Below are 12,854 nucleotides of genomic sequence, written 5' to 3'. Positions count from 1 at the left end.
TCAATAGCGTTTCTGTTTTGGTCTTCCACTAAGGACCATAAATACAGAAAAGTACAGCTATATTGGTGGAACAGGGTCAATTTGGGAATTAATATATTCTGTAGCCGTTATGATAACATCTATTTTCATATTTTAAATCAATGCCCTCCTCGATCTACGATTAGACGTCCTCTTTTTCGTAATCACAACAAAATATATATGATTCTTTATCATATACCCCTTTTTTTTGTAACAACAAACAATCTCACTTCTCAGAAAGACTTGTAGTTAAAGTGCAGCCCGACACGTTCTTTCCAACGAACAAATGGTCCTGTGTGCAATTTGACTCACGACTAAACAAAAGGCACCTTAACCTCCCCAACCTCAATGCCACGCGGTAATCCAAATCTAAAAATACTCGCAAAGGGTCCCGAGGAGCTGCCGTCAAGCGGTGTTTAGTGTGCTATCCGCAGGTTCACATGGCTTTGCATTCAGGGCAGAGTGCACCCGGCACTGCAGGGATAACTGAGCCTGAGCGCTTCTGTCGCTAGGCTAACCGCGCGCGCGCCTCACACCCAGGCGGCAGCCTTTGACTCTGAAAAGTGACGTCGATGCGGAATGGCCTCAAACTTGCATTCGCTCTAGTGGCCAGCGAGGCTATGAGAAAATGACCCTACTCCCTTTACATATTGCCTTATTAAACAGGAGTTTATGGTCTTCCTCAATACAGCATGAGTAGAATAGACTCCATGTTTAGGGTGTGGCTACCTTGTGATTGACAGGTCGCCACCTCGGCGTTGTACTCGAGGTACTTGAGTTGTCTACTGTATCAGTACAGTAATATTTTGTATCCCTTTCACGCTGTGTTTTTAGTTTGTAAGTTGATTTTGCTTGAAAACGTCTATTAAAAAAAGCGTTGAGTTAAAGGTTACTTCCCCCACACAAGTTATCAAGTAATCCACGCCAGCTTCTCCTGTAGCTGCTCGACTGTGTTTTGCATTTCTAGTTCGCTTGGATCTCTGTAAATGAATAAATGATTGGTGAGCAGCTTCTGGCTTCCAGAACGAGTTCAGTAAGGGGAAGAAACTTCAAACCCTCCTTGATTCTGTTCCTCCTAGCAGATTAGCTGAAAGCTACTCTTAAAACAGCCTGAATGCTGCTCAACAACCAGCTCTGGAGGCGCTTGGCCCCCACGTACCACTTCCTGTTTTCCTTTCCCAGGGCAAGAGCTGCTCCGAGACAAGTGTCTGAATGCGTTACCGTGATGGTAACCATGGCGCCGTGAAAGGCCTCCCGTCCTGGCTTCTGGGCCTGTGCCCCCGCGAGCAGCCACTCCATCCGTTACGGCCCAGTGACAGCGGCTGTTCGCACTCCATCTCGCCTGGAACCGGCCAATCGGCGGCGGCGACGACGGGGGAATGCTCGGCTCCCCTCGCCAAAACGTTGCCGCTCTCTAGGTTTCATCAGGTGGCGGCGCGAGTCAACGCAGGCCCCCTGTGTGTTTTTGGATGGGATTTGTTTTGGACACGCAGCGATGGAGGATTTGCACGCGTGCGTGCGAGCGTCCGTGAGGCCCGCGTGCTGCCGAGCGCACAGATGTTTCTTTCAGTGTTGCGCGCAGAGAAGAGCCGAGGAAAGGGAAGGAGGCCAAGTAGATGTCCTTGGAGCGCGTTGAGCGTGAGCGGCGCCTTTAAATGAGATAACGGCATTTACTCGACGCCCCCCCCCTCCCACTCCTCCTCAGAGAGTGCGCCACGGTCATTTGAAAGAGGTGGGTGGTGTTGGTGTTGTCGTTTCTCTCGGCAAACCCCCCCCCCCCACGACAACCCGGTTTCGTTACGTTCGCACAGTCTTTTCAAGAGCGACTTACTCCCCCATGCAGAGTTTTACACGGGCCGCGGTGCTGGATGAAAGGCAAATTTATCTCTGTGGCAATACGGCTGATAATATTTCCTGTTTATGTAGATGAAAGCCTGTGTAAAGCGTGGTAAAGCAGACTCAAGTGATCATCGCAGCATGAGAAGGTGTAGATAGCGAATCGGCTCAACTTGCTTTGCAAATTGCGGGAGCCGGGTTGAGCAAAGGGTCGGCTGGAGGATTTGCTTTCATCCCCGTCCGTGTCGGCGTGGTGGAGTTGGAGGCTGATGTGTGTGAGACTCGCTGCGCTGCCTGTCTTTTGCAGTTTGCAAAGCGCAGCAGCAGCAGCTGCAGGGCTGTGTCGTTGCGAGGCCATCAGAGCATCGTCTGTTAAACAGCCAGCCATCAGGATTTTGGGGAAAATCACAATATATTGGTGAACAGAAATGATGTTGTATTCTGTTTCTTGATGATTCCAGTGCAGTTCAAAATCGCTGCTTTTATCCTCCAACAACGTGGGACCGATTACAGATTACAAAGGTGTGAAAAGCCAAAGCCAAGCTATTTATTAAAACCCGGTCATTGTGTGGTCATTGGTCATTGTCCTCTTTGTTGATTGATGCAATTACAGGGCTCGGCCTTTCCAGTCAAAGGCCGTGGTCATGTGACATCAACAGCAGACAAACAAAGCTGCAGCCCCCGTCTAAATGCGTCACTCATCATCTCAATTTTAGACCCTGCGGTGAATCTGGTCCATTGTTGACTCTAAATAAAATGCAGTCTTTTTTTGTTTTTTTGGTAGGGTTGTGTTTGGTAGTCGACAGCTAGTAGATGTGGTAGTCGGCAGGCTGTTTGTTTAGGGCCCATTACTTTGCATCTGTGTTCAACAAGCAGCTGTTAAGCTTCCCTTTGACTCCAACCATTGGCTCACTTTAAAGCAGGTATATCGTTTTCATCATTTTGGTTAAGCGTGTTAGGATAAGGATTGCTAATTAGCACTGAACAGTCAGTCATTTTGTTCTGGGGTTCTGGGGGCTGGAGGGTTGGAGGTAATCCGAGATAAAGACCGGGTTCAACCTGGACTGGTCATGTTTCAATCGCAGGGTTGACATGGAGACAACCATTCAGTCTCACATACGTACACATACCTATGGGAGAGGTAAGGCTGGCGCATGCTTCTGCGTCTTTACGCACCGTCGTGTCGACGCACTCGTTTCAATTCATGGTTCTAAAGTCTTGCGTGTGTTGCAGAGCAATTCACCGCTAAAGACGACCTAGAGAGTCACGTCTTTGTGTGTGGAAGTTGTTGGTTGGTTTGTTTTAATCATACACTTTATTGCCCCGTGCATCGCTACTGTTGTTTTCATCGCGGACACATTTGTCCCGTATTTTCCTACACAACTTTGTTCCCCTCGACCGGCAAACCAACGTTTGCGAGATCTTGTCACACCTGTATGTCAAGTTGGGTTTTTGTCCCGTCTCCATGTTTGTTTTGTGACTTCCTGTTTTATTTTGGAAATGAACTCTCCTCTCGTTTCAGGTTCCTCAGACCTTCCTCATGTGTCACCGGTCTGATTGTCTTCCCTGATTCCCGATTGTGTCCACCTGTTCCCACACTTCCCTCATGTGTACTTATAGTCTGCATCTCCACCTTGTGGTCTCCTTAGTCGGCCTTGTGCCATTCATGGCTCCACAGCTCCATGATTTAGTTTAGAGCCTTTTTTTGATTTAGTTTTGTTATTTCTTCTGTAAAAGGGAAAGACATTTGGGTTTTTCTTTTGGTAACTATTCAGCTCTCTCAGTTTTGCCAGAGCATTTCCCCATTCATCTTCCCTGTGTTTTTTGTTGGACAATAAAAACGTCAGTTGAACCTCAACTCTGCGTCCGAGCCCTCCTCAAGAGCTCTCCCCGCGTGTCCTTATAGTCCGCCAATGGCGGCTTGTAGAAGTGGTCATATTTACGCATTTCTTCCGACAAAAGTTTGATCTGATCCGTTGTCTTGTAAAAAATCTTTGTTTTAATAATGGCGGTATTGGAATGCTATGAGGCTATGAAAACGGAAATGTGAGACTCCGTAAAGGATTTAGTTAGCGGACCAATCACAGCCTTGCGAGCTGCGGGAAGCCTCAAGAAAAATGGGTCGACGCACGCAAGGGACACGCAAGGGGCTCTTGCGTGTCCCTTGTGTGTGCGTGTCCTTGCGTCACTCTGAAAATGCAGAAGCATAAAGTAGGCTTAAGAGTCACCATTTAATCCAACCAGCAGAGCATGTCTTTGGACTGTGGGACCCAAGACCTTCTTACTTAACCCAACTAAACACCCTACACCCAACGTACTGATGGGAATACTATGAAGTTTTTGCACAATAATGTGAGTCTATGAGACTGAAGACCATGAATGTTAGATCTGGCCAGGAGCAGTGACATCAATAGACATAGTCTCTACAGTGAGATTAATTAAAGGGCTAATTGAGTTGTCTCTGTCCGGGGCTTTTCCATCTAGAAAGTTCCTTCCCAGAAGTTGACTGTCGCCCCCCCCCCCCCCCCCCCCCCCCCTCCCCCTCGCTCCCCTTTCGAATGACCCTGGGAGTTTGACTGAATCATTAGGTAGCCGGGCTACGGCTTTTACAAGGCTCTCACTGTCCGGGAGGCCACAGCCTGGGGATAACTTCATTTGCGTCCTCTCACCAACTCCCCGTCTCTCTGACTTTCTCCCTGGCAGCAAATGCAGAAATGTAAAAGGAGGAATCTATTGTCTGAACTACCTCGGTGGGTTTGTTTTTTACCCCCTTTTCTTTATCAGAAATATGTTAAGTTAAAGTATTGGAGCATGCCGCAAGGGAACATGTTTACTTTCACTTCATGAAAGCAATACGTTTTTCTTAGAAAGACCTTTTGTTCATCCGAGGACGAGGTCAGGGAGTTCAATCGCTGTAGACAAACTTGACCTTTTACAGCATCTTGTTGTGGGACGCAACATATGATCATGTCTCGTTGTTCTTTGTTTCCCCAGGCGGAGTTCTCGGAGATCAACCTGGCCTCCTACGTCAACTCGGGATGTATGGTGGACATGCAGGTCAACAAAGGTGGCACCAGAGTGGTCAGGTAGGATGCTCGGCGGCGAGGGGGGAGAGCGGGTGTTGATGCAGTTGCCCACGCGGCCCGTTTGCTGCCTGAATGAGCCTGCACAGTAACTCCTGTTCTCTTCTCTGTTATATAACAGCAGTAATGGGATTATGCCATGAGGGGAAAAATATAAATACCACCTGTCACATCTCAACCCTGTGTGACGGGTCGTGTTAATTCAACCTGTCGACCTTTTGCACATGTGTTCCAGCTCTGGTTCCCTTAACGTCACCGTGATGCTATCGCAAACGGCGTGTGATGCAACCAGGGGTTTGAGTTAAGCATCCGATCAGCGATCTGACAGCACCGATAATTCCAATTAGGCCATGTGTTGAAGGCCAGGTCTCTTGGCAACCAGGAAGGCAACACCCTTCTTTACAGCCATTGTGAGGCTCTTTCACCTTGATACCAGTTGTCACAGTCAAACTAAAAACACAGATAATATTTTTGGGTGGTTTGTGTATCTGAAAAGATCGTCATGAAGTGTGTCCTCTGGGCAGCTCCAGGATCAGCAGCTGTGAGCTCCGTGGAGCCGGGTGTTTAAATAGGCCACTCTGGGATGTGATGTTGCTGCTCAAGGAGATCACTGATCAGCTGATGTGGTCCAGCGTCATCGATGCTAAGGGAGACAAGAAGCGTTGAGGCGCCTTTCCTTCAAGTCGAGATGACCCTACCAGCTCTCCCGGGTCATCTCACGCATTCAGAACCTTTTGGTGTTTTTGCTTCAACTCACAGTGAATTATTACTATTATTGAATCTCTTAATCAAGGTGAAATCAAGAGAGGGTGATCACAGAGCGGGAGCCTTCATTACAATGCAGCCTGTTGCCAGATTGGACCCAGAGGTCATTGTTTATTTAGTTGTAGCGATGGAGAAGCCAAATTGGCTGCAGATGGTCTCACCGCGCGGCCACGTTCACGTCCACTGCCAAGCGCTTTTCGCCTTGTTGTTTACTTCTCTGAACTGAACAACAAATCGTGTAAGGAGTCTGCAAGCGGTCATGTCCTAAATCACAGCGCATTAAAGTTTATGATTTTGTTTTATTCTCTGCCCGAAAAATGTTGTAATAGACATAAGACAAAACACTAGTTTCCCAAAAACAAACAAAACACGCTCTGTCTGATTGGGTTATTGTGTGTGTGTGTGTGTGTGTGTGAGAGAGATCATGGGATGCTCACATGCGCAGCCGCGCGTTTACAGTGTACTGTGTGTTCAAAGCAGCTCCGAGCTCCTCCATGTGTCCTCTGGCTGTTGTGTTCTCAGTGCTCTGACCTTTGACCTTGCATCCACGCAGCACTTGTTCTCACTCGCGTTGAATCTACTGCATCGCGAGAGGGACCCGATTGACGATGATCTTCACATCCGATTGTGAGCGCTGACCAAGTAGAGCCGCTCCCTCTTAGTCGCTGAGTCGACTGGTCGGACTTATTTAAAATGTGCTTTTTTGTGGTTATGACGTCATGCTCATTGAGCCCTCATGGTTGCGGTGACTCACATATTCTCAAAGCTGGTTTGGACCGCCTGCTGACTCATCACTTGCCACTTGCCCCTCTTAACCGGCCCCCTGCCGGTATGGGCTTCTGGTGCCCATCTACAGCTCAGAGCACTGTGGACCCCCAGCCGCTGCTAAGGAGAAAAATTTTGCTCACATTTATGATCCTGAAAGGTGTGCTAACAGCCAACTTAACCACTGGCTGTAGTTTTTGTCTTGCTTTTGCACCTTTTTCAGTAAATGTGTCTACATGCATTTGTCTCCAACCGGAAAGCTGTCAAACCGTGTGAATGCACGGCTCCACAAATCTGATAAAACAAGAACGTGCATACAATGTGTGGCTATACGCACCCACGGGTTTCTGGGTTGTGAACATGTGCAGAGTTGTTGTGTTATTTCTTATTGGAATGCGTTTCCTTTTGTACATCACTTCCATTCGTGCTTTCCTCACAAATCTGTCTCGTTTACCCGCTGAGCCGAAACAACGGAACACAAAGATGCACGCTTCCAGCGCAGTGGAGCGTGCATGCGGCCGCTGCTGAATGCGCGGCGCCGCCCTGCGAGGCGCAGTGGTCACGGCGGGTTGTTCCCTGCCGCACTGCTGCAGTCAGCCCTTTGGCTTCGCCCGCTGCCAAAACCCTTCTGGAGAGCTGCTCGGCTCCGACTGGAGACCCTGGTCTGGCTGAGAGGCGGGGCCACAGCAGAGCCACGCCTCCCCCCCCTTCCATCCCCATCCCAGGACTCCTCGGTGCGGTTATCCATCCATTGTCAAACCGCTTATCCTGCACACAGGGTCGCGGGGGGGCTGGAGTCCCTCCTACTTTATGGCGAGGGATGGCAGCGGGGACTTTGTTGAGCTCGTTTTACTGTTGCACTCAGAGGAAGCGGTTATGGGCTATAATGTGGATGTGAGGGGAAAGTTTCCATCATGCAACGCTGGACTCTCGGAATAAAAAACATATATTGCTCTTAGTGGCCTAATTAACACTAACTGCTCGTGTTATTGTGCCTGTGGGGACACTGATGCCGTCAGTAACACTAAATTACAAGGAAACTAAGCAGCTTTTGTCCCAATACACAGCAGGCAGATTGCTCATATTGCTCTTAAGACACTTGATATGAAGATTCACAGCGAGAACCACCATTTAGTTCACAAGTGATGAAAAATCACACTGAAGTGCCATTTAGTTTGACTTAATTTATCTCCACACGTTGATGTCTCGGTGGAAGAAGGAGGGCTTAAGCCGTTTTTATTCGACATAGAGGTTGCGGCGAGCAGTGAAGTGAAGATTTAGCTGGGTGGATTTTTTAAAAGTATAACAGTACACTGGTTTAAATGTCCAGACACCCAATTAGTTATATATTTATTTTTTCAACCACGGCTGCGTCAGATTCCTCGCCATTTTCTGACCCAAAGGAGGAGCGCAAAGTCTCAGCTAGATTACATTAGCAGATCATTGTGTGAATCTTTTGGTTCTCTCTTAATTTAATTTTCTGTCCTGAAAGCAACCGGTGTCAGCCAGATGGGGCCGACCCTCTTTCCTCTTTCCAATTACAAACACAGAACAAGACTCTCCTCCTTTGGTTACCTCGGGTGACAATTTACTGCTGAGACCACACACAAACGGTTCTCTCACACGCACAAATACAAGCTTAAACACTCCCCAACACTCTCTCCACTTTCGAAAGGCCATTTTAATCAGTGAAGAAACTGTCTGCCACAACACCCAATTACTTCGACAGGTTCATCTTATTACCGAGCGAATGAATGCGGCTCAGTTCAGACGTGGCTGCAGGCCTGTGAGTGCATTTCCTATGGAGCGCTGGTGACTGTACTGAAGGCACACAGAGTCCCACTCCATCCCCGCCTGTTTGTCATAATCATCCACGAGTACAAATGGCGGCGCATAATTGACACAACCGTAACGATAATGCTGATTTCCCCTCCCGCCATCGTTCACGGCGCTGTGGAGATGAACCCTGGAGTGCGACCGCAGCTGGAGTTGATCTAAAGCTCTGGCGGCCCCAGGCCGGGCCACCGCCCAGGATCTGAGGCGGCGCCAGCTCGAGCCCGGAGCCACCGGGGCCACAACCACAGGGAGCCTCAGATCCAGGCCAGGGGACCCCAGCGTGGGGCCGGGCATCAGGGAGTCATTGTACACACAAAACTAAGCTAACTTTCAAACAGCGGTGTCCAATATATACAAAATGGCATTGCTTTGAATGTTTACTTTTACAAGGTTTTCCATCAGAGGCTTTTCCAAAACGCACTCTTGTCTACTTTTTGATAAAACTCTGCTCAAACAATTCACTTTGTCCCTTAACGTCAGCCAAGTGGATCTCAATCCACCTGTTAAAATAAACAGAAGTGTAGATTTTGTTCCTATGAATCAAGAAGAAGTTTTTTTTTTTTATTGATGATGTTTATAATGCAACATAAGTGCACAAAGTTTTCATTAGCAGGGGCCAAAGTATTGTGAAATGGTCATTTCTAGACTGTTGCCAAAAGGTCATCCTTTTCATAAGTGGATCATTTAATTTGATATCTGTATTTCCTAAAATGTTGAACCTTTGTTCCTCGCAGCATAAAAACTATTTTTTGGTATGAGCCCAGATGTTTTTTACAACCATAGTGACCGTCCTTGTAACAGGAAAGCACAGATTTGTCCTTCTAAGGTGCATTTCCCTCAGATGACGCAGAGGCCATTTGGCACAATGAACCATTGTGTACTATTGCTCCGCTGCTCCTCAGTACGTACTGTTCCACATTCGTGGCATTCCCGCCAACTTCTACCCAGTTTATCCTTATCATCGGGAGACAGACTGATGGAAGGAAGATAAGACCCGCACCAGGCTTTGAGCCAGGCACATGGCCGCTTTAAAGACAAATGCTCCGTACAGTTCAGACATCTCTGTGGAGCCCATTAGAAGGTCACAGATCCTGCACTGTAAATGGATCTGGACAACAAAATGGACGCATATTGTCCAGGGGTTCAATAGTTTGCTGCTCCAGGAATGCTGATGAAAACATCCTGTTGGCACTGTTGTACAGTATATTGTAGAATGGGCGTTCACAACTGTGAGGCCTGAAGTGTATTTATAACCAGACTGACACAAAGTGACGCAGCCCTTAAAATGATTTATTTGCCTTTTTACTTTATGGGCAATAATTATCTTATCATTTTTACAACAAAATAGCTGAATAAAAGTAATACAGTTTAAAGAGTCAATACATTTTCCAATCATATATAGTGACTCAAAAGAAAGCATAAGAGTTAAAAGGTTAAACATGTTGATTGGCACCCCTGGTGCATCATGGGCAAGATGTTAACAAGACTCAGTCCACATCATAAAGTTATAAACATTCACTTTAGTGCTGCGTTTCTGGTCCCCTGAATACTTCACTTAAATACTTCACTTTTAGCGCATCGCGTCTTTTTAGCTGCTAAATGCTCGCGGTGGGCTCATCCTTCTCTGGGGGCTCCTAGTGAGCAGCCACTTCCACGTGCACGCCATTACATCAATGCATATTACACCTTCTCTGACTCAAGCACTACATCAACCAGATCCTCAGTGTCAAGAGTGGACCCATTGCCTCCCAATATCCTCATCCGACACCCTGATCTCCCCCTCCCGGTGCCTATATTGCACCTGCTGATATCCCATTGAAAGGTCGCATTAGCATATCGCCTGCCAACGGATGACCGAGGGGCCCCCAAGCGCTTCGGGTCGTAAACCGACGCAGCTGCCGCTTCAGTCTAATCCACCACCTGCGGGGAAGAACACGGTTTCGCCGTAACAAGGTAACGGCCGACCAACCTGCTCCTCTGCTATAGGGGCATTGGCTCCATTAACCCAAGTCAAGTGCAAGCCATCCCAGCGAGCTGAATGTCTTCTGCATCAGGCCTTTCTCACAAAGGAGTAGCAGCTGTGCGTGTGCGTGCATGAGCCTAGCATTGCGTAGAGAAAAGCCTCTTCCTGTGCTGTGCAAAACGTACAGCTTGTTTTGGTAACACAAAGGATAAGAGTTTGTCTTCATTAATGTACATCTGCACAAACAAGTTTGAAGATGTAACACTGGACTCATGGTTGTTTTTGATTTGATAAACCAATGGATCAAATAAGTAAGAACATAACTGGCATAACTTCATCATAATCGATCATATATAATAATTAGTTGAAGCCCTTCTTGGATTCAAGCCTTTTCCTGATTGGAAAGCGGACGCAGCACCACGTCTTAGTTTTCCAGCAGTAGCGCAGGTGTATTCTCGCTCAATGTCTTTGCTCATGCGGCGCTGCACTTCCCTCGCACTCTCTCAGGCACCCTGTTGTTCTCCTTTAGACTGTTGGAGTTCCCGATAAATGCGCCGCTTCGGTCGACTGTTGAGTCTGCTTTGGTTTCTGCAGCCTCAATAAACTGCTCCATCCTGTATAAATAGCAGACTGAGCGCAGCAGCGGGAAGGAACAGCTGTAGTCGCTCTGTCGCCAAGGCCGGATTGCTCCTCGGCCAGCGCGCTGCCCGTGCTGTCTGAAGTAAGCAGCACTCGTGGACTCGAGGGGCGAGGACACGTGGACACGAGGGCCCGGCTGGCACCCTGCGGCCCCCTGAACGTCCTGTGTGCGTGTGAACGGGGGCCTTTTGCATGTTTTTGTTGTGCATGCGGGACGTGCAGGTGAACAGTAAAGTAATCAAGCAAGAGCTTCACAAAAGAGTGAAGCTGCTCACACATGAAAGACATAACAGGCTACAATTATCTATAGCTTTAGAGTTACAGTGGATATTTGTAATATACAAATATCCTCACTAAGAGTCATCCGCCAACGCCGCTTTTCCTCACCGCTCTACGGGGAGCGGGCGGCCGTCTGAAATCTGCATGAAAAGTCACGATCACGAGAAGCAAATTCCACTTGATTGTATGTGTATACAAAAGTGAAAGAGTACATTGTTTACAGTTATTTACAGAATAGAGATGTGCAGCGTAGAAAGGATATATAAATGGTTAAATAAATAACACTTGCTGGATGACATTTTGGACGACAGGAATCTCAAACCTGCATCCAATCTGAAAACAGCTCAAACATGGAAGGCTGTCAAAGTGAATTTCCTGCATCAATGTGAAATGCGGGCTGCTTTGAATGAGGGCTCCAGGTGCCTGGCGGGTCGCTTGGCTTCGCTCCCAGAACAGTTTGTAAAGGAAGGCTTAGGCCTGCTTTAATTGGGCGGAAGGTCCAAAAAGATGAGGTGCACGGAGGAGCTTCCATTGGATGAATGATGGAGCCCTCGACTGTAAACACCAGACCCAGATGCAGCGCATCAACGCGCCGACGGAGCCGCTGGCCGCGCAGTCGGGTCGGATTTCTAAACAGAAAGGGGGATTCTCCTAAAACTGTCTTCATATATTCATGTCCAAATGAGCAAGATTTGCGGCCTCTTCTGACACTCAAAGGACAGCTCATCCAGAAGGGCGACGCGTGATGGGATGGCGAGTCGAACGTCTGAGTTGAGGTCGGCATGCCAACCGCTCTATGAAAGCTCGTTCGATTTTATTTATCGCATTGACCGGAAGAGGAACAATCAGCAAACCCACACTTCTCTCTGCACCGTCTTCATTTTGACATCCTTCTTATTGCAGGTCCTTCAAGCCGGACTTCGTCCTGGTCCGCCAGCACGCCTACAGCATGGTGCCCGGGGAGGATTTCCGGAACCTTGTGATCGGCCTGCACTTCGGAGGCGTCCCGGGCAGCAACTCTCTCTTCTCAATCTACAACTTCTGCAGCAAACCGTGGGTGGTAAGTAATCTCATAGTATATCGAAGTATATCGATTCCCTTCCCCATGTTGGATCTCATGTTCCACCTACAGTATATGCAGCTTCCTTGTGTTATGGTCCGGCTCAAAGGCCACAACTAATAGAAGAAACCACGCTACAGGGATTACCAGCCAACAATGTTTATTCTCCAAAGTAATCATTAAGCCAACGAAACACAGCAAACGAAACCACCATTGTGCTGGGGAACAGGAGAAAGCCAGCAGTGGCGCCCAAACACCCAGAAAGGGGCAGGTTTTAATGCACTCAAGAGACGGTGGCCAGCTGCGTCTGATCTGCCTGATGGCCTCAGCTCCACCAGGAAGTTCACCCTGTAACACACACAGACAGAGACACACCCACAAATACCCTGGCAGTGGCCCTGGGGCCGGCACACTTGTTTGACAAAGCATACAGTACCTTTCTTCTATTGTCATGCTCCCAATGTTAATATCTTTCTTTTCTCTTTTTTCCTGCTTGCAGTTTTCTCAGATGATAAAGCTCTACCACTCCCTCGGCCCTGAGAAGTTCCCCCTGAACGAACAAACCTTCTATCCCAATCACACGCAGATGGTGAGTGCCCGTCTGGTCCTT

At 48.0% G+C, this 12,854-nt stretch overlaps 1 protein-coding gene across 5 annotated transcripts in view; it reads left to right on the top strand.

Moving 5' to 3' along the window:
* Positions 1-12,854, top strand: part of syn3 (synapsin III) — a 73,703-nt gene that overhangs the window by 16,441 nt on the left and 44,408 nt on the right. For all 5 annotated transcript variants that reach the window (XM_040174279.2, XM_040174277.2, XM_040174278.2 and 2 more), the window contains 3 exons: positions 4,849-4,940; positions 12,088-12,244; positions 12,744-12,833. In XM_040174279.2, coding sequence (XP_040030213.2) covers positions 4,849-4,940; positions 12,088-12,244; positions 12,744-12,833 — 339 coding nt within the window. The remainder of the gene's footprint in view (positions 1-4,848; positions 4,941-12,087; positions 12,245-12,743; positions 12,834-12,854) is intronic.

This window comes from Gasterosteus aculeatus, chromosome 4 (genome assembly GCF_964276395.1).
Source record: "Gasterosteus aculeatus chromosome 4, fGasAcu3.hap1.1, whole genome shotgun sequence".
Classification (NCBI taxonomy): Eukaryota; Metazoa; Chordata; class Actinopteri; order Perciformes; family Gasterosteidae; genus Gasterosteus; species Gasterosteus aculeatus.
This window is presented reverse-complemented; position numbering and strand designations above follow the sequence as displayed.